General features: G+C 47.5%; 1 protein-coding gene across 1 annotated transcript; it reads left to right on the top strand.

Annotated features, from left to right (window-relative positions):
* Positions 1-12,813: 12,813 nt before the first annotated feature.
* TACR2 (tachykinin receptor 2) lies at positions 12,814-21,985 on the top strand. The gene is made up of 5 exons (XM_043980265.1): positions 12,814-13,205; positions 15,110-15,301; positions 17,636-17,795; positions 20,674-20,870; positions 21,772-21,985. Exons 1-5 carry the CDS (start codon positions 12,814-12,816, stop codon positions 21,983-21,985), a joined length of 1,155 nt encoding a protein of 384 aa, XP_043836200.1.
* Positions 21,986-22,548: the final 563 nt, after the last annotated feature.

Below are 22,548 nucleotides of genomic sequence, written 5' to 3'. Positions count from 1 at the left end.
AGTCCCCCCATCTGTAAAATGTAGGAGGGAGGAACTATGTGACCTATAAGGTCCTTTCAGTTCTGAATCCTCTGAGCTCCTTTCTGACTCCTGTGTAAGTCTCCCTACAACAACACTGTGGACAAGTGATCATCCAGCCTTGCTTAGAAAGTGCCAGTGAGGGGTAACCCACCATCTCCCTCGCAGGCCTCCCTGCTTTGGGGGAACTCTCATTTCCAATTGTTGGGAGTTTTCCCCTACATGCCCATGCTCAGCTCATCTAAGGGGGCCAACCACAATAGTCTAATCCCTCCAGTGATCCCTTCAGACACTTGAAGATAGCAGTCTCCTCCCCCACCTTTGATCCCTTTCTTTTATCCCCAAATGAAGTCCACAGCTTTTCACAGAGGAGGAAGTGAGATGCTGGTGACAATTATAATTATTGTGTATAAAGCCCTGGATGAGGCTTTTCAGAAATTATTATTCTCTCTAAGGAATTTGGGGCATCTACACCTTTGTGGGATGCAGCGTCTTACCAAATCTACTAGTTCCTTCGATGGCAGGTTAATATCCAAGAAGACCTTGATGGTATCTTGAGAGGCAGTGTGGTACAGTGGTTAGATAGCTGGCCTTGGAGCCAGAAAGCCCTGGGGTCAAGTCCTGCCTCAGCCATATACTGGCTTTAATGTCTTAATGCTCTTCCCCAACTCCCTAGGATTATAAATTGCAAAGAAGGTGTTGATTTTCATTGGTAGTGGAAAATCCTCATCTGGGAGTTCCCTATATCAATTAAATTATAGGTTCAACCCTATTTCTGTCCCTAAATGCTGTCTTCTATTTGGGCACACCCCCCAAAAAAAAATCCTTCATGAGTACAAGACTGGGAAGGCAGGGTTAGACAGCAGTTCTGAAAAAAATATCTAGAGGTCTTAGTGGACCACAAGTTCAATATAAGTAAAGAGGGTGGCATAGCAGACAAAAAAAACTAATGTGATCTTGGACTTCATTAAGAGAACAGGAATAAGAAAGTGATAACACTTCTGTCCTCTGCACTGGTCAGACTTCATTGGGAGTGTTGTGTCCTGTTCCAGGATGCAAAAGGAAAGAGAGACATTGATGAGCTGGAGAGAGTCCAGAAGAGCTTTGAGTTCATGCCTCTGAAGATTGGTTAAAGGAAATGGGGAGGCTCAGCCCAGAGACAATAATAATAGCGAGCATTTGGTACCTACTATGTGCCACATAACCAGCTGCCCAAAAAGAAAGATAAATAAATGTGTATGCATGCTACCTGTTTAAGGTTCATCTACATTATTAGCATTTTCTCCATCACTTTCTCAAGTCTAGACAATCAACAGAACCATTAATCCAAGCCCCAGTCTGTAGTGGTTTGCCGATTTTTTCTTTTTTTTTTTTTTAGGCAATTGGGGTTAAGTGACTTGCCCAAGGTCACACAGCTAGTAAGTATCAAGTATCTGAGATCAGATTTGAATTCAGATCCTCCTGAATCCAGGGCCAGTGCTCTATTCACTGCGCCACCTAGCTGCCCCTGGTTTGCCAATTTTTGAGGTATAGTCAGCCTCCCTAAGTCAGTTCAAGATGGCGCCACACACCACTGCCAATGTCTCTTCCTGAAATCTGTTTCTCCCCAACCCCCACCCATGGCTTCCGGTTCTGCCCCAGTGAGGCCAAATAGAGTCAGTCCAATTTCTCTTCCGGATGAAGACCCTTCAGATAGTTGCAGCCGCCATACTTCCCTATCCTGGTCTCCCCCTCACTGGGTTCAACAGTCCCTGTTCCTCCTTGTAAGGTTCTTTCCATGTGTGTCATAGGAGCCTGAAGCTGGAAGGGGCCCAAGAGCCATCTCATCAAACCCCTTCATTTACAGATGGGGAAACTGAGGCCCAGGAAGATTAGATTTCTTGCCCAATGGGGAATAACTTCATAAATTATGGTATATTAATGTAATGGAAAATTAGAGTAATTTCATTTTTTCCTGACATGTCTGATTGCTTACATATTCCCCTCAATTCCTAATTTTGAAAGAAAAGGAGAGGAAGAAAGAGGGGAATAAAGAAGAGGAGGATAAAGTGAAAGAAGATATAACTCAAAGGAATGCCTCTAGATAATGCACCGAGCCTGAAGGTAAGATCTACGTTCAAATCTAGCCTAGGTTTATAACCCTGAGCAAGTCACTTAACCATGCTTGCCTCAGTTTCCTCATCTGTAAAATGAGCTGGAGAAGGAAACGGCAAACCACTCCAGTGCCTCTGCCAAGAATAGGGTCATGAAGAGTTGGATACAACTGAAATGGCTAAACAACCACCACCACAGCAGTGCCTCTCTGATAATGGCATGTCAGACCAGAAGGAAGACATATGAGAGTCAGGGTGGGAGGGGGATGGATGGGGTCTTCTTGGGTCCCCTCAGATCACATCATGTGGGTGACCACTTCTCCCCCTATGCATCTTCATACTGCTGCTCTTGGGCAGAGCAGAGAGAGCATGGGTCTCAGCATCAGAACACCTGGCTCCACTTGTGACTCTTACCCTGACTGGCTATTTGACTGTGGTCAAGTCATTCTACTTTGATGAGCCTCAGTTCCCTCTTGTGTAGAGATAATAACATTTACAAGAGTGCAGATTTTGAGCTGGAAAGTACCTTGGTTACCCTGCCCCACCCTTTTTTCTCTCTATTAATTAGGGGAGGAAGAAGATGGGGGCTACATGGGTAGAGGAGTAGGGGAAATAGGGGGATTGGGGGAGAGGAAAAGTAACAGGATCTCAATAACATTTTTGAAATGCACAGAAAATAAGCCCCCCACCCTCCTCAAACAAACAAAAATATCAAAATGTAAGTTCCTGGAGGGCAATTTCATTCTTGTCTTGAATATCTAAATAATTTACTAAATAACATTTCAGAATGGTATTCTCTAAGGGTTATGCACATACGCGTCCTTAGCCACATATGTCCCTAACCTGGGACATATGCACTCATCCTTTGTGTTTATTTGTATAAAAATTTTTGTACTTGGAGGACTGTATGTCTAGGGAGCAGTTCTATTGCGAATTTTCTTATGCTAGTTCATTAAATGTCTTTGGATACAGTAAGAAATAAAGAGAGTGAGAGAGAGAGAGAGGAAGGAAGGAAGGAAGGAAGGAAGGAAGGAAGGAAGGAAGGAAGGAAGGAAGGAAGGAAGGAAGGAAGGAAGGAAGGAAGGAAGGAAGGAAGGAAGGAAGGAAGGAAGGAAGGAAGGAAGAAAGGAAGAAAGGAAGAAAGGAAGGAAGGAAGAAAGGAAGGAAGGAAGGAAGGAAGAAAGGAAGAAAGGAAGAAAGGAAGAAAGGAAGAAAGAAAGAAAGAAAGAAAGAAAGAAAGAAAGAAAGAAAGAAAGAAAGAAAGAAAGAAAGAAAGAAAGAAAGAAAGAAAGAAAGAAAGAAAGAAAGAAAGAAAGAAAGAAAGAAAGAAAGAAAGAAAGAACCTTAGGGATCATCTGAATCATCTGGTCCAAATCCTTCATTTCACAGGTGAGGAACCACAGATGAGGCCTAAACTTGTGAAGATCATGGGGGGAGTCATTGGTGGAGCTGGGATCTAAACCCAGGTCTTCTGTCTCCGGGCTTACCACTCCATCTCTATGCCTTTCATTGATACCATCACCCTTTGTTGTTCCCATAGACAGCTGTTTACAAAAGTTGGAGGCTTTTTTTTTTTTTTTTTAGTGAGGCAATTGGGGTTAAGTGACTTGCCCAGGGTCACACAGCTAGTAAGTGTTAAGTGTCTGAGGCTGGATTTGAACTCAGGTACTCCTGAATCCAGGGCCAGTGCTCTATCCACTGCGCCATCTAGCTGCCCCTGGAGGCTTTTTTTGATTGAAGGCGAAAAAAAAAATGCCCTGTTGAATTCTGTAGGAAAGGGAGTGGGTTCTCATTTCCTCCTCTGGCCTCCACCCTTGGAATGTAGGTATGGTTCAGCTAGTCTTCTTCCACCAGACCTTATTCTCTAGTCATCTCCCTTACTTCCATCGATACAGAGATTTCTCAGCACTTGTATAAAGCAGAGAACCAGCCCCTCACCAGAGAGCAAAATGACAATCGGCTCACTTTTTACTTAAGGGGGAGAAAACATGGATGCAGCTTTTGCCCTGCTTTGGGACATTCATACAAAATATTTTTCAAATCAATATCAATTAGATTCTCTCTCATGTAGCTCAGTAGCCCCCTGCCCGGGACAGAATACTGGCATTTTGGACTGAAGATTCGAGCCTTTCCCTCAATCTCCAAAGACTTTGCTAATCTTTGTGCTTTCCCCTTTTTACAGCTCCCTGTTCACCAATAATGAAGCACTCAAACCAGAGCAGTTAGAATTGATCAAATCTTTATCTAAATCATTAGAGCATAATATAGAAACAAATTTTAAGAACATGAAAACTTTGGAGGAAATGTCCATTCACTTGGGTGGGGATAAGGGAGGAGGAAGGAGAGAGAGAGTTTGGGTCACTAACCTTTATCAAATCTTCCAGAAAGAAAAGTTTCACCGGCATTATTAGCACACTTTAGCCACACCCCTCCTGAGGTTGGGGACAAGTGGAGGTAATCATGCCAGCTAGCTTCCTCTACCCTATTTCCTGTTTCTGTTCTCTCCTCTTTCTCTCTAACCTCATAGACTCTTTTTGTTTTTTTAATTTGCGGGGCAATGGGGGTTAAGTGACTTGCCCAGGGTCACACAGCTGGTAAGTGTCAAGTGTCTGAGGCTGGATTTGAACTCAGGTCCTCCTGAATCCAGGGCAGGTGCTTTATCCACTTCGCCACCTAGCTGCCCCCAACCTCATAGACTCTTGATTCTCATCCCCCAACCCAAAGCAAAACTAAAAATGAAACTACCTGCACTACCCTACTGGTGCTTAATCTTGAAATGCCCAGTACAGAGGGAGATTTGCCTAATCCCTACAGGCCTGCATTACCTCTCTCTCACTCCTCAGAGCCTGGCAAGCCAGAACCTGGGTTCCCTTCGAGCCCACAGAATTTCATTTCCCAACATGCAGTTTCTCCATGTTGAAAGGATGGCAAGATTTACACCAGGAAAGTGTCTTGTGAAGTTGGAGGTGGTAGAGACCTGTGAGATGGTTTTTGTTTCTCACATCGTCACCGTCGTAGTTGTCATCATCACCAGCATTTATTTGACACTTTAGTGTTTGCAAAGTACATTGCTAGTCTTCTCACAGCTGAACCTCACAAAAAGCCTATGAGATAGGTGCTGTTATTATCACAGATGAGGAAACTGAGGCTGACCAAGGTTAAGTGACTTGCTCAGCATCACACAGCTAGTAAGTGTCTCAGGGAAGATGTGAATTCGGGTCGTGCCAACTTTAAGCGTATCACTATTCACACCTGGGGAAGATTCTGAGCAGAGGGAAGCCAGCCGCGAACCCAGAAAGTCTGCCTACGGTCTTTTTTTTTTTTTGCGGGGCAATGGGGGTTAAGTGACTTGCCCAGGGTCACACATCTAGTAAGTGTTAAGTGTCTGAGGCTAGATTTGAACTCAGGTCTTCCTGACTCCAGGGCCAGCTCTAGCCACTGCAGTGCCCCCTAGCTGCCCCCTTGTCTATGGCCTTTTGAGAGAGATGACCTGGGCACACAACATTCCCACAGTGGACACCTTAGCTCTCAGTCTTTAGACCTCTTCAATTATTAGTGCCTAGAGTAAAACAGGTGTGGAAGAACGATTCAGGGGTGTTGCTGACACTCAGAGAAACAAAGGTAGGGCTTAGCTTACTCTTTACTTGTCTTTTTAAAAGGTCCTGTTCCAAGATTGAAGGGCTTGCCTTTCCCAGGGCCTCTGTGTCCTCAGGAAATGTACCAAGAACCTGGAATTGGAATCTTTTTTCCTCCTTTGTTCTCCCTGGATGATATTATGGAGTCAACTCCCTTCTTATCTGACCTAGTCCTCATGAAATCCAAGGTAGGGATTGTCCCAGAGGGCAGGTGTCCTGGCCTTTCCTTGATGTATCTTCTTGATTATGCTGGACTGAACCAAATGGGAGACAATCTGGGGCCGATCAACTGCCACTTTCTCCAGGAAGCCTGTCCTGATAACCCCAAACTAGTAATGTTGAGGTTATATAAAGAGCCCTGAACTTAGAATCCAAAGAACTAGGTTCAAATCCTAGCTTTGTTTTTTGGGGGCTTTTTTGTTTGTTTGTTTTTGCGGGGCAATGGGGGTTAAGTGACTTGCCTAGGGTCACACAGCTAGTAAGTGTCAAGTGTCTGAGGCCGGATTTGAACTCAGGTCCTCCTGAATCCAGGGCCAGTGCTTTATCCACTGTGCCACCTAGCCACCCCCTAGCTTTGTTTTTTACTAGCTGTGTGACTTTGGGCAAGTTATACTCCCTTTCTAGGCTTCAGTCTCCTTATCTGTGTAAACAAGCTTTTTTTTTTTTTGGCGGGGCAATGGGGGTTAAGTAACTTGCCCAGGGTCACACAGCTAGTAATTGTCAAGTGTCTGAGGCCGGGTTTGAACTCAGGTACTCCTGAATCCAGGGCCGGTGCTTATCCACTGTGCCACCTAGCTGCCCCCAAATGAGTAAACAAGCTTTTTTTTTTTTTCCTTATCTGTGAAATGAAGAGATCAAAGATACAAAAAGCAGAAAGAAACAGTGGGTGTTTAGTCATTTCTGGGTGGTCGAATAAAAAGTCCTGGGTCTTAGTGCTGGCTCTGACTCTTACTAACCATGTATGTGATTTGGGGCAAGTGGCGTCTTCTCTGGGCCTCAGTTTCCCCATCTGTAAAATTAATGGGTTTGGGGGCAGCTAGGTGGCACAGTGGATAGAGCACCGGCCCTGGATTCAGGACGACCTGAGTTCAAATCCAGCCTCAGACACTTAAAAATACTTACTAGCTGTGTGACCCTGGGCAAGTCACTTAACCCCAACTGCCTCACCCCCCAAAAAATAAATAAATAATGGGTTTGACTCTGAATCTTGTGACCTAGTAGGGAAAAAAAGTTGTATTTTTGCTTCCTGCTTGAAGGGCCTGAGGAAAAGGAGAGCTGAGGGTTTTGAGAGAGATAGGGGCATTTGGGGAGGGGTTTGGGGCAGAGGAAAAGGGGTGCTGGAATATGTGTCCAAAAATTGCCTCCGGGTCCATGACTTTTGTAATTGACTACTGGCAACCTCCGGTATCCCAGGAAGATATTGACGAGGTTTCCCCCTAGTGTCCCCTTCTGCACATAGCACTCCCGGAAAGGCTCCCAGACTTTTATCAACCTAGGCATCTAACAGTTAATGAAGGCAAAGCCACTCTGGGCCACTAAGGAAGAAATAAAGAAAAAATGAAGCCCAGTCCCTGCTCTCAATCATTAAATCACGGTGTTGGAGTTGTTTGTCCTATGACTCCAATGTCTTCGTTTGACAGATGAGGAAAGGAGATCACACAGAAACAGGATATGAACCCAAGTCCTGAGACTCCAAACCAGTGCTTTTCTACCATGTCAGGTTCGAGGAGGGGAGAACCCACAATGGAGAAATCACAGGCCCTTGAAGAAGGTATTATCACTATTTTGCAAATGAGGAAACTGAAGCAGACAGAGATTAAGTGACTTTTCCAGGTTCATGTATCTAGTGAGGCTACGAAGCCAGATTTGAACTCAGGTCTTCCTGACTCCAGGTCCAGCACTTTCATTATACCTATTTGCCTCCATAAACATCTCAGGTATTGGGGGAATGATTTATTTTCAAGTTCAATTCCTTTCATGGTCTCTCTCTCTCTCTCTCTCTCTCTCTCTGTTTTGGTGAGGCAATTGGGGTTAAGTGACTTGCCCAGGGTCACACAGCTAGTAGGTGTCAAGTGTCTGAGGTCAAATTTGAACTCAGGTCTTCCTGACTCCAGGGCCAGTGCTTTATCCACTGCAACACCCAGCTGCCCCCGTGGTCACTATCTCTTCAAGCAGAAAGGCTAATTCCAAGCTTGCACCTTCAGACTTAATTCCTTCCCACCAAATGCTAGTTGCACAAAAGACCATCACAAATAGCAAAGAGTGAGTAATCCCACTTATCCAAAAGAGAAGACTTAACCAAGGAAGATGCCCTGATTTCACCCAAGGAGAAATTTCCCCAAGTTTATAAGGAGGCAAATTGGAAAGCAAGGACATTTGGAGGTGCCAGCTTCTCCACATGTCTCTCTCTTCCCAAAGTCTTCTTTCTCTCTCTCCTTCTATCTCTGCCCCTCTTTTCCTTCTGTCTCTCCTCTCTCTGTCTTTCCTCTGTCTCCTCTCTCCTCTTACTCTTCTCCGTCTCTCTCTGTCTCTCTCCCTTCCAGTAGGTCTCTCTCTAAAAAAATCATGGAACCACCTGTATTTCAAAGGAGGGATGAATCCATTGTTGGTGGAGTTGTGAAGGAATCCAACCATTCTGGAGAGCAATTTGGAACTATGCCCAAAGGGCTAGAGAACTGTGCATACCCTTTGATCCAGCAATACCACTGCTAGATTTATATCCCAAAGACATCCCCCAAAAGAGAAAGACCTATTTGTACAAAAATATTTATAGCAGCTCTTTTTGTGGTGGCTAGGAATTGGAAATCAAAGGAATGTCCATCCATTGGGGAATGGCTAAACAAGCTGTGGTATATGATGGTGATGGAATATTTTTGTGCTATAAGAAATGACAAGCAGGATGACTTCAGAAAGGCCTGGAAAGACTCACATGAACTGATGTATAGTGAAGTGAGCAGAGCCAGGAGAACATTGTGCACAGAGACAGCAATACCGTTTGATGAAGAACTGTGAATGACTTAATTATTCTCAGCAATACAATGATCAAAGACAGTCCCAAAGGACTAATGATGAATCATGCTATCCAGTTCCAAAGAAAGAACTGATATTGATTGAACACAGACTGAAGCATGCCATTTTTCACTCTTTTGTTTGTTTCTTTTATTTGTTTTCTTGTACAAAATGACTGATATGGTAATGTTTTACATCACTGCACATGTATAATCCATATTTGATTGCTTACCATCTCAGGGAGGGGGGAGGGAAGGAAGGATAGAATTTGGAACTCAAAATTTTAAGTAAAAAAATTTATTATCAAAAAAAGCAAAACAAGGGGGCAGCTAGGTGGTGCAGTGGATAAAGCACTGGCCCTGGATTCAGGAGGACCTGAGTTCAAATCTGGTCTCAGACACTTGACACTTACTAGCTGTGTGACCCTGGGCAAGTCACTGTCTCCACTGCAAAGCTCTGCACCAAGTCCACTCCCCAAATAGACATTCTCTCCACCAAAGAGAAGAGTGTCATGGAAACCGTTTTATACTTAAATGCCATGTTACATCTCATCCTTCCTTCTGCATCTCTTGATGTCTGTCTCTTCCTTCAAGGCCCAAGTCACATGTCACCTCTTCTGTGAAGCCTCCCCTGAGCGCTCCTCACTGAAATGGGAACTCCTCAAGCATTTCCCAGTTCTTTGCCTGGCTCTCTCCTTTGCCCATTTCACAATCATCTTCTCCTTATCACCTGCCTTTCCCCTATCAGACTATAAATTCTTTGAGATATAAGTTTTATGTCTGGTTACCTTCTGTGTCCCAAACCTCAAGAGAAGGTCTTGTACATAGTAGGTACTTAAGAGAAATATGTTAAATTGAATTACGAATAGTAATATCTCAAGTAATACTTTCAAAACCTGTGAAATGGGCATATTAGGAGTGAGGACATACCCAGGTATTGAACCAAGTCATTGACATTAAAAGGGTTCTCATTGGCAGCTTGTTTTCCTTCAGCAAGTAAAAAAAACCCCAAAACCAAAAAAAACTGAGCTTAGCACCTAGGGAGCCAAAATAGTTTGTTAAAACAAGAAGCTACGAGATGGTAATGACACTTTCTGAGACCTTTCCCCCCATTACTAGATGAGACAGGAAAGCGCTTTTCGAACGATGTTATAAGTATGCATTGGGGCATGGGATGGGGGAACACAATCCTCTTTCTGGCCCAGAGACATTGAGCCGCGTTCCCTCCCCTCAGATTGTACGAGATCTGTATACTCAGAAAATAAACAGAATTTGCCTGGAGAGACTACCCAGGGGGCTGTGAGTCTGCCAGTTTGGAGGCTGGTTTATACAACTTCTGGGTCTCTCCTCCAACTTCATAAATCTTGCACCCTCACCCAAGACATTGCCACCAACACACTAAGGGTGTTTAGACAAAGTGGCAGCAGCTCAGTGTTTATTTGGTACAAGGGGTGGTAGTGGGAGTTAAGGAGAAGGCTGTGTGCCTTCCTGAGCCAAATACTGAAAGACCCAACCATTGGTGCTCAGTGGAGAAAGGCTACTTTGCTACTTGCCACAGGTGAGACCTTTGCCAAGTCAATTTACCACTCTGCCCTCAATTTCTTCATCTGTAAAATTGGAGAGAGTACTCTAGATGAGCTCTCTACTGTTATGGTTAGATCTAGGGTTTAACAGAAAGAAGGTATCCCCCCCAAAAATGCACCCCTCCTCCAAAGGCCATGGCAGCCCCAAATTCCACTGTACTTTCAAGATCAGGCTTTGTTGTAGAATGTGGAGCCCATTCAACCTGTTGCCAGCCCTTGTTGTTCTTCCACTACACTTGTTTTGGTCAGGGCACCCCAAACCTCTCCAGGCCTCAGTTTTAACAGCAGAGCATACTTTCCCACAAATACCCCCCCCATCAGTTGGCAGAATAGACTTGTGTAGGAGTCATGTGACAAAGGAGCATACAAGGAGGGGTACACACATCAAGAACACATGAACAGGGCACACACATGGAGGGACAGCTCACACTTCCAGTGATGTAGGGCTGCTAATGTCTTCTGGTTATAATGATGTTGATAATGCTAGTGAGCGTTTATATTGCAGTTTTAAGTTTTGCAAAGCACTGTACACGTATCATTGCATTTGATCCTCACAACAACTCTGTAAGGTAGGTGCTATTATCATGTCCATTTTAGAGGTGGGAGAATAAGCAGTCGGAATTTGCCCAGGGCCATCTCGTTTTGGGGCATCTGAGGTCGGAACTCATGTCGTCATCATCATCATCATCATCATCATCATCATCATCATCATCTTCTTCTTCTTCTTTTTTTAGTGAGGCAATTGGGGTCAAGTGACTTGCCTAGGGTCACACAGCCAGTAAGTGCCAAGTGTCTGAGGCCGGATTTGAACCCAGGCACTCCTGACTCCAGGTCCGGTGCTCTACCCACTGTGCCATGTAGCTGCCCCGGAACTCATGTCTTCTTGACTCCAAGTCTAGCCCTCTATCCTCTAGGCTATGCTGGGCCTGCTGCTCTCTGTCTCTGTCACTCTCTGGAGCTCCTCTGCTTTCTGACCCACTGTTAATATCATGGTTGTTCCCCTGTGTTGCTCCTTACCACCACCAGCTTTATCTCTTCAGGGCCACCTGCTGACAATGTCAGCTTCAGTTTCCTTGGGTATTGAACTAGAAAGTACATCTCTGTTTAGAGCAGGCTGACAGCTGTTTAGTCATATTATGAGTCATACTATCCAGCTGACAAAAGCCAGGCACAGCGCCCCCAAGCTAAGATCGGGTCTTTTCTTTTTAACACCTGTGCTGGAATTTGACATCAAAGTCCCTTCTCCCAGACAACTCTCTGATTTAGGATTAGAAATTGTCAAGATTCTCTCTGGAAATATACACGTCTCGACATTGATCAAAGTTCTAATATCTTTCAGTATTAGTCAGGATCCTCTTCCTGAGGTACTAGCAGTCCCAGTTAGGCCAGAAGAGAGAGAAAGTGACCTGTAACCTTGAGTATATCCCTTCCCATTTCTGGTCTTCAGTTTCTTCCTCTTTAAAATGAGGAGTCTAGAATAGATAACAAGATTTAATGCTTGAAAGACCCTGAGAGGCCATCTAATCCAACCCTCATTTTACAGATGATTTACAGATGATTACAAGTGATTTACTCGCCCAAGGTCACACAGCTAATTAGTATCAGGATTCCTATTCCTGCTACCATTTAATTCCCAGGTGGCAACTTCCCCAACCCCTTTCTGAACAGAGAATGAGAATAAAGAAGCCCTGCCTAAGATAATGTTCCTCTCCCATTCTTCTTCAAAAGGTCCTTATTTCTCCTTGTGACTACTGTTGCTCTGAATTAGTTTGTTTTCCTATGCTGAACCATGTTAGCTTCAAGGTTGCCCACAGTGGCAAAAGCAGGTGAGCAATCCCAGCAGGGGAAATAAGGGAACTGGAGTCCGACTTGGGAGAAAACCCACCCCCTCCTTCCTTCAAAGGCACTTATTCTGAAGGAATGTTGAGCCGCTCAGCAGTGGGCTGAGCCCCAGCAGTTTAAAAGGAAGCAGAGAGAGCTGATGTTGCTACCCCTACCCACACATGAGGGGAAGAGCCAGCTGGCCCTTCAAGCCGACCTGGAGATCAGAGAGGGATTCACTTCAGGCTTCCAGCCGATAACTTCTGGCAAAGTTCCCAGCCCGAGCAGAGGAAAATCTTCCCCCGTTGGCCTTAAACAGCCACTGTCAGGAGTGGAAGGAACGAGCAAGAATCAAAGAAAGAATTCCTTGGTAAGTCCCTTACCTTCTATGGGCCTCAGTTTCTTCATCTGTAAAATAAGAGGAGTGGTCCAGCCGGCCTATGAGGCCCCTCTAGCTCTAGCTTTAGGGCCCTATAATGTGGGTTCAGTCCTGATTGTGGTAATTACTATCTGAGTGACCTTGGATAAGTCAGTCTCTGGGTTTTCTCTGGAAAAATAAGGGTTTTCATTCTATAGCAAATCCATCAAACAGACTCTGGGGGAAACCAAGAAATTCCAAATCCTTTCATCTTTCAGCCCCATCCCCTGGGAAGTCATGGTCGAATGCATCCTCTCCAGTGATGAGAACACTTCCTCTGCCTCTGAGAGCAACACCACCGGCACCACCGCATTTTCCCTGCCCGGCTGGCAGCTAGCACTCTGGGCCATGGCTTACCTCTTCCTGATACTGGTGGCCGTCACAGGCAATATCACTGTCATCTGGATAATCCTGGGGCACAAGAGGATGCGGACGGTGACCAACTATTTCATCGTTAACCTGGCACTGGCTGACACCTGCATGGCCACCTTCAACGTCGCCTTCAACTTTGTCTACGCCAGTCACAATGTCTGGTACTTTGGCCAAGCCTTCTGCCACTCCCAGAATTTCTTCCCCATCATGGCGATGTTCGTGAGCATTTACTCCATGATGGCTATTGCTGTGGACAGGCAAGTGATGGGGAAATGATGTTGGGGGCAGATAAAGCATATGAGGGACGAGACACCCCCATCAGTGGATTGCATCAACCCAGCATAATGACTAATAGAGCCATAACTAGGGCCAGGTGAGAGGGGCTTTGTCCCAGGGTGAGAAATTTAGAAGGTGCTTCTTCCTCTGCCCATCTTGCCCCCCAGGCAATAACCTCGTCGTATGGAGACTATCTCTCCCTTCAGCAACATAAGAATTTCATAATTTCCTAGGTTGTTCTTCTACCTCCCCCCGTTCTCCATCAGTGGACTCATCCTAGGGGAATATTCTCCTTCTTCTACCCCTCTACTGCTGCCACTAGTTAAGGTTCTGATAACAAGTAGACAATTAAGTGGTACAGTGGATAGAGTGCTTGAGGGGCATGTAATCTAATGGGGGAGACAACAAACAGCTATATACAAATGGGATCTATGCTCTCTATAAGTTGTTGTTGTTGTTTGTCCTTCATTCTAGTAGAGGTCCATGACATCAGGGAGATGTCATGACTTGCAGTGAATTGGATATAGGTGAGGGAGGGCTGTGCAAGGTCACCAATCTCACACTCTCCTCCAGAGCCATCTGGGTCCAGTGGCAAGATATACATCAGGATAACTGGAGATGGCCCTGTGTTTGAGGCAGTTGGGGTTAAGTGACTTGCCTAGGGTCACACTGCTGGTAAGTGTCTGAGGTCACATTTGAACTCAGGTCCTCCCAACTTCAGAGCCAGTGCTCTATCCACTGTGCCACCTAGCTGCCCCAACTCTATACAAGTAAATTAGAGAGAATCTCAGAGGGAAAGAAGGAAGATTTGGGAGAACCAGGAAAGGCTTCTTGTAGAAGGTGAGACTTAGTGGAGACCTGAAGAAAGTCAAGGAAGCTAGAAAGGGATAAGGAGGGAGGGAGCCAAGGAAGCCTTCCTTCCCTCCGTCCTTTCCTCCTTTCCTTCCTTCCCTCCCTCCTCCCCTCCCTCCTCCCCTCCCTCCTCCCCTCCCTCCTTCCCTCTTTCTTTCCCTCTTTCCTTCCCTCCTTCCTTTCCTCCTTCCTTCCTCTCTCCCTCTCCTCCTCCTTCTTCCCTCCCTTCCTTCCTTCCTTCCACACACAGCAGGGATCAGAAGAACCAGACCTGAGAAAGATTGATAAGGAGTGGTAAGATCCGAAGGGGTGAGCAAAGGACTTGGAGTCAGGAAACCTGGGTTCAAATCCATGTAAGCCCCTACTATGTGCCAGGCACTTTACAAATTTTATCTCATTTGAAGCTCACCACAGCCCTAGTGCATTCAATATTCTCATTTTACAGTTGAGGACACAGACGTTAAGTGCTTTCCTGTGGGTCACACAGAGAATAAATTTGAACTCAGATCTTCCTATCTCTAAGCCTGGGGTTCTAGCCACTGACTACATGAAAAGCCAGAAAGAGACCTTAGAGGCTCCCTTACTTTATAGATGAGAACACTGTGATGAGATTAAGTGACTTGCCCAGGGTCACACAACTACTAAGTGTCTAAGGCTTCATTTGAACTCGGGTCTTCCTGACTCCAGGTCCAGTACTCTGCCCACTGCGTCACCTGTCTGGGTCACCTCCCACTGGGTTAGTAGACAGCTAACTGAGACCAAGGGTCCATTTGGCATGGGACATAGGAAATAGCCTGGAGAAGACCCAAGATCGGGAAAGGGGTGTACACCTCTCTTTATCAGATGAACCAGGTGACCTCTAAGCTCCCATCCCAGCTCCTTAAGTCTGTCCTCCGGCAGGCAGGGCTCTGTGGAGGGGGATGTTGTGGTCAAAGGTGGTGGTGGGGGGAAGTTCTCATAAAAACCGGGGCTATAAGGCAAACGCTCGCAGCTCACCAGAGGTTTTCCACGGTACCGTCTCCTCCTTCCATAGGTACATGGCCATCATCCACCCCTTCCAAGCCCGGATGTCAACTCTCAGCACCAAGGTCATCATCGGGGCCATCTGGTTGGTGGCCTCCGGACTGGCCTTCCCTCAGTTTTTCTACTCCACAGTCACCGAGGACGAGGGGGCCACCAAGTGCATTGTGGACTGGCCCAAGGACAGCAAGATCAAGCTCCTTGTGTAAGGATGGGGGGGGGGGGAGAACCTGAAGACTTGGCTCGAGAAGTCCCATCCCAGCACGGAGCCCCCCCCCCCCCCCCCCCCCCCCCCGCCCTCTGGTTCCAGCTTACCTTTCCATCCTCATCCATCACTCCCGGCACACACCTAAAGAGAACCAAATGGGCCCTCCTGGCGCTCAGCTTACGGGCCACCTTCTTTACGAAGCCTGTCTGAGTCCCCCCAACAGCCAGGCCCTCTATCACCCCCCCCCATTATAACATATAAATACCTTGTGTTTATTTTGCATATGTAGTAACTAATAGAAAGTAGGCTCCCTGAGGCAGACTTGTTCATGTTCTCTGTCCCAGGTACCAACTAATTCATTAATCAATCGATGGACTTTTTGATTGTGTGACCTGCAGTCCGTAACCCCTCCTGGCTCACCAGCGTGCCTGGCCCTGGACAATCAGTTTATCCAAGGCACGCACCCATTTGTCCAAATAGTGCCCACTGTGAGCCAGGACCTGTGTTAGGCCCTAAGGAGTATGGTTGCAGGGCAGCCGGAGTCTTTGCCCTCACACGGCTTATAATCAAATAGGGAAGAGAACACGAAGAAGAATTTTAAATGCAGTTAGAGGGGATGGGGGCTGCTCGATACAGGCTGGGAGTTGCCCATCTCAGGGAAGTGTGAGGTGGACGGTGGGTGTCCATGGGGGAATTTTTGCCTCTAAGAAGGACTGGGAATATTTGCCCCAGGGAACAGAGGATTTGGGAGTGGAGGGGAGGACATGAGAGCTGCCTTCAGGTATCTGAAGGACCGTCATGGGGAACAGGGGTTAGGGCTAGGCAGGACAGAACCAAGAGCAATGATGGACGTCACAGAGGAGAAGGGTCAGGCTTCCTGCAAAGAATTTGCTAAAAATGAGGGCTGAGAAAAAAGTCAGACAGGCAACTTCAAGAGGCAGCACGTTCCCCTTCCCGTGAGCATTCAGGAGGAGAATGTGCAGTTATTTAGGATCCTAGACCTAGGGCTGGGGGGAGGTCGCAGGCCATCTCGTCCAACTGCCTCATTTTACAGATGGGGAAACTGAGGCGTGGGTGGTGATGACTTGCCCGAGGTCACACAAGTAGTAAGCATGGGAGGGGGGATTGGCACCAGATCCTCTGCCCTTTCCCCTTTTCCACATTACCTTCCTCCTGTTTCTGCTCGGGTCTGAGCGGGATTGTGAAGTCCATTCATGTGCCCCTCAAGTCTCACTTAGCAACCTCTGGCCACTAGGGGGCAGACTTTCTTTACTGACTGGCTGCCTCCCCTCCCCAGCCATTCCACCATCACCCAGCAGAGCTGGAAGAGACGGGGATGCAGGGGCAGGTCACACCTCTCCGGGGACAATGAGGAGCCCCACCATGGCTTAGAGGCGACCTCATGTTACAAAAAGGGTGCTTTCCCCCCAGCATCTATGTAACAAGAGGGACTCCTGCTCTAGGCGCGAGTTTGGCAAGACCTTGTCCTGTCCCCCATATCTGGGGGCACAAGGTCTGGGTTTGAATCTTGCCTCTATGATCCTAAGCCTGACTCGGCTACTCACTGTGTGACCGTGAGCCAAGTCCCTTGCCCTCTCTGGGCCCTCAGCTCCCTCTTATGTAATAGGATGGAGTGGTTAAGGAGGATGATGTATAAATCCCTTCAAGCTTGACAAACTGCAAGGTCTCTGTCTCTTTCTGAGCCTCAGTTTCCCGCTTTGTAAAATGGGGTGGGGGTGGAGCAGATGGCCTCTAGAGCCAGGTCCCTTTTCTGGCAGCCTAGTAGTAACCCCAGGAAGGCTAAAGCCAGGTAAGCCCCACAGGTAGCCATTACAGGTGTGGTACCGTAAGTGAAAACAGCAAAGACAAATCTGCCTCTTGTTGCATTTCCCAAGTTCTTGGTAACAGTGTTCTCAGAAGCAGCCCCTTAGAGTGAGGCTGGGGGGCCTGGCCGTGCTCCCCACCAGGTCAGCCCCACAAGCCCCAGGAGCAGAGGCCTTCATCTTTCTGGGGCAAGTCAAGTTAACAAGCATTTATTCAGCTTGGGGTGTTAAGCAGTGGGGATGCAAAGAAAGAGAAAAGCAGTTCCAGGAATCTAAGCCAGACCTGAAGAAAGCCAGGGAAGCCGGGAAGGGAGGTGAAAACATGCATTCCAGGCCCAGGGGACTCAGCTGGTGCAAAGGCACAGAGGCTGGAAATGAGAGTAAGGCTGGATCATTGTAAGAAGCCTGGAAAGGGCAGATGAGTGGGAGGGGAGGTCGCAGGTAGGGGGATTCTCAGTGAGCGCCAGGCCCCCCCCCCCCCCAGCTCACTCTCCTGTTTCTTCCCCAGGTACCATCTCACCGTGATTGTCCTGACTTATTTCTTGCCACTGGTGGTGATGTTTGTTACCTACAGTATCATTGGCGTCACCCTTTGGAGACAGGTCGTCCCTGGAAAGCAGCTGCTCAGGGTCCAGCAGGGGCCGAGACACATTGCAGCGAAAAAGAGGGTGAGGCCAGGCTTCATGCAGGGCTGAGAGCCCTGGGCCGAGCACAGGCCATTCCGAGCCGGCCCTGGCCGGCCAGCATCTATAGGCCAGGCAGCGGCGATACAGACCCCCTTCCATGCACGCACTCTCTATGGTTGACCCTCCTCTGAGGTCAGAGGAGTGTAGATAGGACAGATGGGACTTCAGAGTCTGACCCCCTCGCTGTACAAAGGAGGAAACTGAGGCCCGGTGATGTTAAACACTTTGCCCAAAAGCAGTTTGGGGAACTCCAGAGCTGGGGCTTTCCCCACCTGACACAAATGTCTTCTCAGTGGCCTCGAGGTCACCCTGGGTTCTCACGGCTAGGCCAGCAGAATACAAACCCTCCTTAGCTCTCAGGCCAAGCTGGAATATCTGTAACAGCTTGTGTGCCTCCTCTGGGGACCAGCTGGACGAGTTCTGAGAGGCCCGTCACCAGCTTGGCTGCAAGGAGATATATTTCCTGACACGGCAACTCTTTAACCAACCAAACAGCATTTATGAAGCACCTACTGTGTACTGGTCAGGCAGCTAGGTGACTCAGTCGATGGAGCATATGGCCCGGAGTCAGGAAGTCCAGAGTTCAACTCCAACCTCAGACACTCACCAGCTGTGTGGCCCTGGGCATGTCACTTAACCCTGTTTGCCTCAGTTTCCTCATCTGTAAAATGAGCTGGAGAAGGAAATGGCAAACCACTCCAGTATCTTTGTCAAGAAAACCCCAATTGGTCTCACAAAGAGTCAGACATGACTGAACAGCAACAAATGTACCAGGCACTACACTAGCTTTGGAGAAATAAAGGGAAGGGTAGGGTAAGGCAGGGAAGGAGGAAGGAAGGAAGGAAGGAAAGAAGCACGGGAAAGGGAGGGAAAGAGGGAGGGTCCTTGTCTGCAAAAAGAGTGTACACTCTGTCAGGGGAGACACCATTTATATATATGAGGGGAACAAGCATTTATTAAATGCCTACTATGTACCAAGCACTTTGGAAATATTACCTCATTTTATCCTCTCAACAATCCTAGGAGACAGGTGCTATTATTATCCCATTTTAGTGTTTAGGAAACTGAGGCAGTCAGACTTTAAGTGACTTGCCCAGGGCCTCACAGATATGAAGTCTCCCTGACACCAGGTCAGGTGCTCTCTCTAGGGAGGGTGGGCATCAGTGATTGGGGGGATCAGGAAAGGCTGCACATAGAAGACAGAGCTTGAGCATCTCCAGCCTGGGGAGGTGCCGTGGAGGGTGCTGGCTGCAGTGCAGTGGATCCAGGGCTGGGCTTCAAGTCAGACAGACCTGGGTTTGGATGCCCCTCTTCTGACACATACTAGCCGGGTGAGCAGAAGTATATCACTCAATATCCCTCAACTCCAATTTCCTCACCTATAAAATGGGGAGAATCAAGCCAGGAATACCCCCCTCACTTGAATGAGCTCATATTTGGAAAACACTTGGCAAACCCGATATAAATGCCATCTATTATCATAACTCTCCTCTTTCTCTCTCTCTCTTTTTTGGGGGGGTGGGGCAATGAGGGTTAAGTGACTTGCCCAGGGTCACACAGCTAGTATGTGTCAAGTGTCTGAGGCCAGATTTGAACTCAGGTCCTCCTGAATCCAGGGCCAGTGTTTTATCTACTGTGCCACCTAGCTGTCCCTATAATCATCATTCTTAAGGTTTGGGCCAAGGAAAGGGAGGGAAGAAGCATGTGCAGGTGAGAGAGGACTGGACATAATGTGCTTAAGTACTAGGCAGCTATAGCTGGCCTGGCACAGGGGGGTGAGCAGGGGGCATGCCCATCACCACCCACCGTGTGAAAGGTGCTGAAACAGACTGAAGACACCAAGATGGGCAGAGGCTCAGGGCAAGGGGAGGGAGGAATGAATCCCTATCCCTAGTCTCTAGAACTGGAAGGCCCTTGGAATTCTCCTTTAGGTAGAATCGCCTGCAATTAGAATGTGAGTTCTTTGAGGGCAGGAACTTGCTTGCTTATATTTTTACCCTCAGCACTTAGCCTGACACATAGTCAGCACTTAATAATTGCTTTATTTTTCTATTAGAAACCCTAGGAGGTAGCTAGAGCAAATATTATTAACCCCATTTTATGGATGAGAAAACTGAGTCTCAGAGCAGGTAACTGACTTGCCTGAAGGCGCAGAGTCTCTTGATTCTGTGTCTAGGTGTCTAGGCCATCTCAGGGCCTCTAATGGCTTCTTCTCACCCTGGGCAGCCCCACTCTCAACCCCTGCCTCCCTGACTTAGTTCAGTGTAGACAATCCATACTGCACCATTCCACAAATGTTTGCTGAACACCTACCTATTGTATGCAGAACAGCCACAAATGCACCACGTGCTTGACACAAAATCTCAGGGTCTGGGGAGGTGGAAGGGGTCTCAGTGGCCACAGTCCATGCCATACATGAAAGGATGCCCCACTAGACACACCTTATGAGGGGTCCTCAGCCTCTGCAGAAAGACCTTCCACAGCATCCAGAGGCTGCCTGCGGCCCTTTGGCATAGCTCGGGGGCTAAGGAAGTTACAGCCTCTGGTGCCTCCTTTCACCCACCACCCCCCTTTGCCCCTGTCCTCTGGGGCCCAAAAGAACCAACCTAATCCTTGAAGACAGCCACTGTGTGCCATTGGGTGCTACGGCTCTAGTCTTCTCCAGGACATACTTGCTTCAAACGTGTCTTGGAATTGGTCTGTGGTTCTCTGTGGGTGGATACGGTGCCCTGTCCCTCCAAATAGACCAGAAGCTTTCTGAGGGCCAAGGCTCAGCCCTTTGTATTCTCCAGAATACTGAAGCAGCTCCAAATGTGGTGGCTGTACCATGACCCCAGGGTCTTCCTCTCTCCTCCCGCAGTTTGTGAAGACCATGGTGGTGGTGGTGGTGACCTTTGCCATCTGCTGGCTGCCCTATCACCTCTACTTCATCCTGGGCACCTTCCGTCAGGACATCTATTGCCACAAGTTTATCCAGCAAGTCTATCTGGCCCTCTTCTGGCTCGCCATGAGCTCCACCATGTACAACCCCATCATCTACTGCTGCCTCAACCAAAGGTGAGTGTCCCACAGGCCCGAGCCCAGGCTCTTCAGCTCAGTGTTTGACTAATGACTGACAGTTCGGCAGTGCTGTGCATCCACTAGTTCATTTCACCCTCACAACCACCCTGGGAGGGAATTACTACAGGGGCTACCAGCATCACTCATTTTACAGATGAAGGAAACTGAGGCAGAGGCAAAGTGACCCGACCATGGTCACACAGTAAGTACTGTATCTCTGACTCACTTCCTGAAGACAGAATTCGGGGCCTTTGGGTACCCGGCGCCCTTCTAATTGGGCTCTCCCAGGGGAACCTGGCAGTCATCTCTCAATCCATCAGCAGCTTCTTCTTGTCTTTCCAGGCTTCATTTATAGCATGAGTGTCAATATCCAGTTCCCATAGTAACCTTCGTTTGACAAAGATCTCCCATTTAGAGCACCAATGACAATATTTATCGATAATCTAACACTGCATGTCCCTCAGTAGGCTCTGCACACTTTCCTCCATCGAGGCACCATAACTACAAAAGCAGAAGGGGGCGCTACAGGGAAATGGGGCCATTGTGGATTTGTAGGTTTCATAGTCTCTGATGCCAAGGGGTTCATCCCCTGGTGCCTGAGATGTTGGAGTTGAGCCTCTCTAAGTTAAGCCAGTGAACAAGCATTTATTAAGTTCCTACTGAGAGCCAGGCACTATGCTAAGCTAGGTGGGCTATGAGACAGCAGGTAGAGTCTGTCACCTAGACAATACCTGAAGCCCAAGTTTGGCTCAGCTGGCCAAGCCTTCCCAAGCCCAGAGTCATCTTTGGGCACTGATGAAGCATTGATGGGAGTGGATGGCTTTGCGTTCCCACTGCTCTTCTCCGTCAGTCTCCATTAACCCGAATTCTGGATTCATTAGAACGTTCCACTCCCTAGGTTTCGCTCTGGCTTCCGACTTGCCTTTCGCTGCTGCCCCTGGGTGACCCCGACTGATGAAGACAAGCTAAAACTCTTCCAGAACCAGTCGATATTAATGACCAGCCACAAGAACCACACCAAAATGTCACTTTCTGTCAGAAAAGCATCTTTGCCAGAGACCCCCAACAATCAGGAGGGGGACCTTGGGTACCAGCTTCCTAGCAAATTCTAGTCACCAAGACCAGGCCAGAGAATATCAACTGATATTAATAGATCACTTTCATTTGGGGGGGGGCGGGGCAATAAGGGTTAAGTGATTTACCCAAGGTCACACAGCTAGTAAGGGTCAAGTGTCTGAGGCTGGATTTGAACTCAGGTCCTCCTGAATCCAGGGCGGGTGACCTAGCTGCCAGGATCACTTTCCTTTTTAACCAAGTGCTCTCCTAACATCATACACAGTAACAGCTGTGAATGACTCACCTATTCTCAGCAATACAATGATCCAAGAAAACTCTGAAGGACTTAAGATGAAAAAAGATCTCTGTCCCCAGAGAGAGAACTGATGGATTCTGAAGGCAGATCAAGTGTACTTTTTTTACTTTCTTTTTTCTTGGGTTTTTTTGGTCTGTATTTTCTTTTTTTTTTTTCTTTTCTGTAAGGCAATTGGGGTTAAGTGATTTGACCAGGGTCACACAGCTAGTAAGTGTTAAGTGTCTGAGGCCGGATTTGAACTCAGGTACTCCTGACTCCAGGGCCGGTGCTCTATCCACTGCGCCACCTAGCTGCCCCTGTGTT

This window comes from Dromiciops gliroides, chromosome 2 (assembly GCF_019393635.1).
Source record: "Dromiciops gliroides isolate mDroGli1 chromosome 2, mDroGli1.pri, whole genome shotgun sequence".
Lineage (NCBI taxonomy): Eukaryota > Metazoa > Chordata > Mammalia > Microbiotheria > Microbiotheriidae > Dromiciops > Dromiciops gliroides.
The sequence above is the reverse complement of the archived record's forward strand: the minus strand, read 5'-3'. Positions and strand labels throughout refer to the sequence as shown.

Bases quoted from the DNA above. Each gene is read 5' to 3' on its own strand.
- TACR2 (XM_043980265.1), top strand. From the start codon at position 12,814: ATGGTCGAATGCATCCTCTCCAGTGATGAGAACACTTCCTCTGCCTCT. The intron at 13,206-15,109 runs GCAAGTGATGGG...CTCCTTCCATAG, and splicing joins ATGGCTATTGCTGTGGACAG to GTACATGGCCATCATCCACC. The intron at 17,796-20,673 runs GTGAGGCCAGGC...CTCCTCCCGCAG, and splicing joins ACATTGCAGCGAAAAAGAGG to TTTGTGAAGACCATGGTGGT.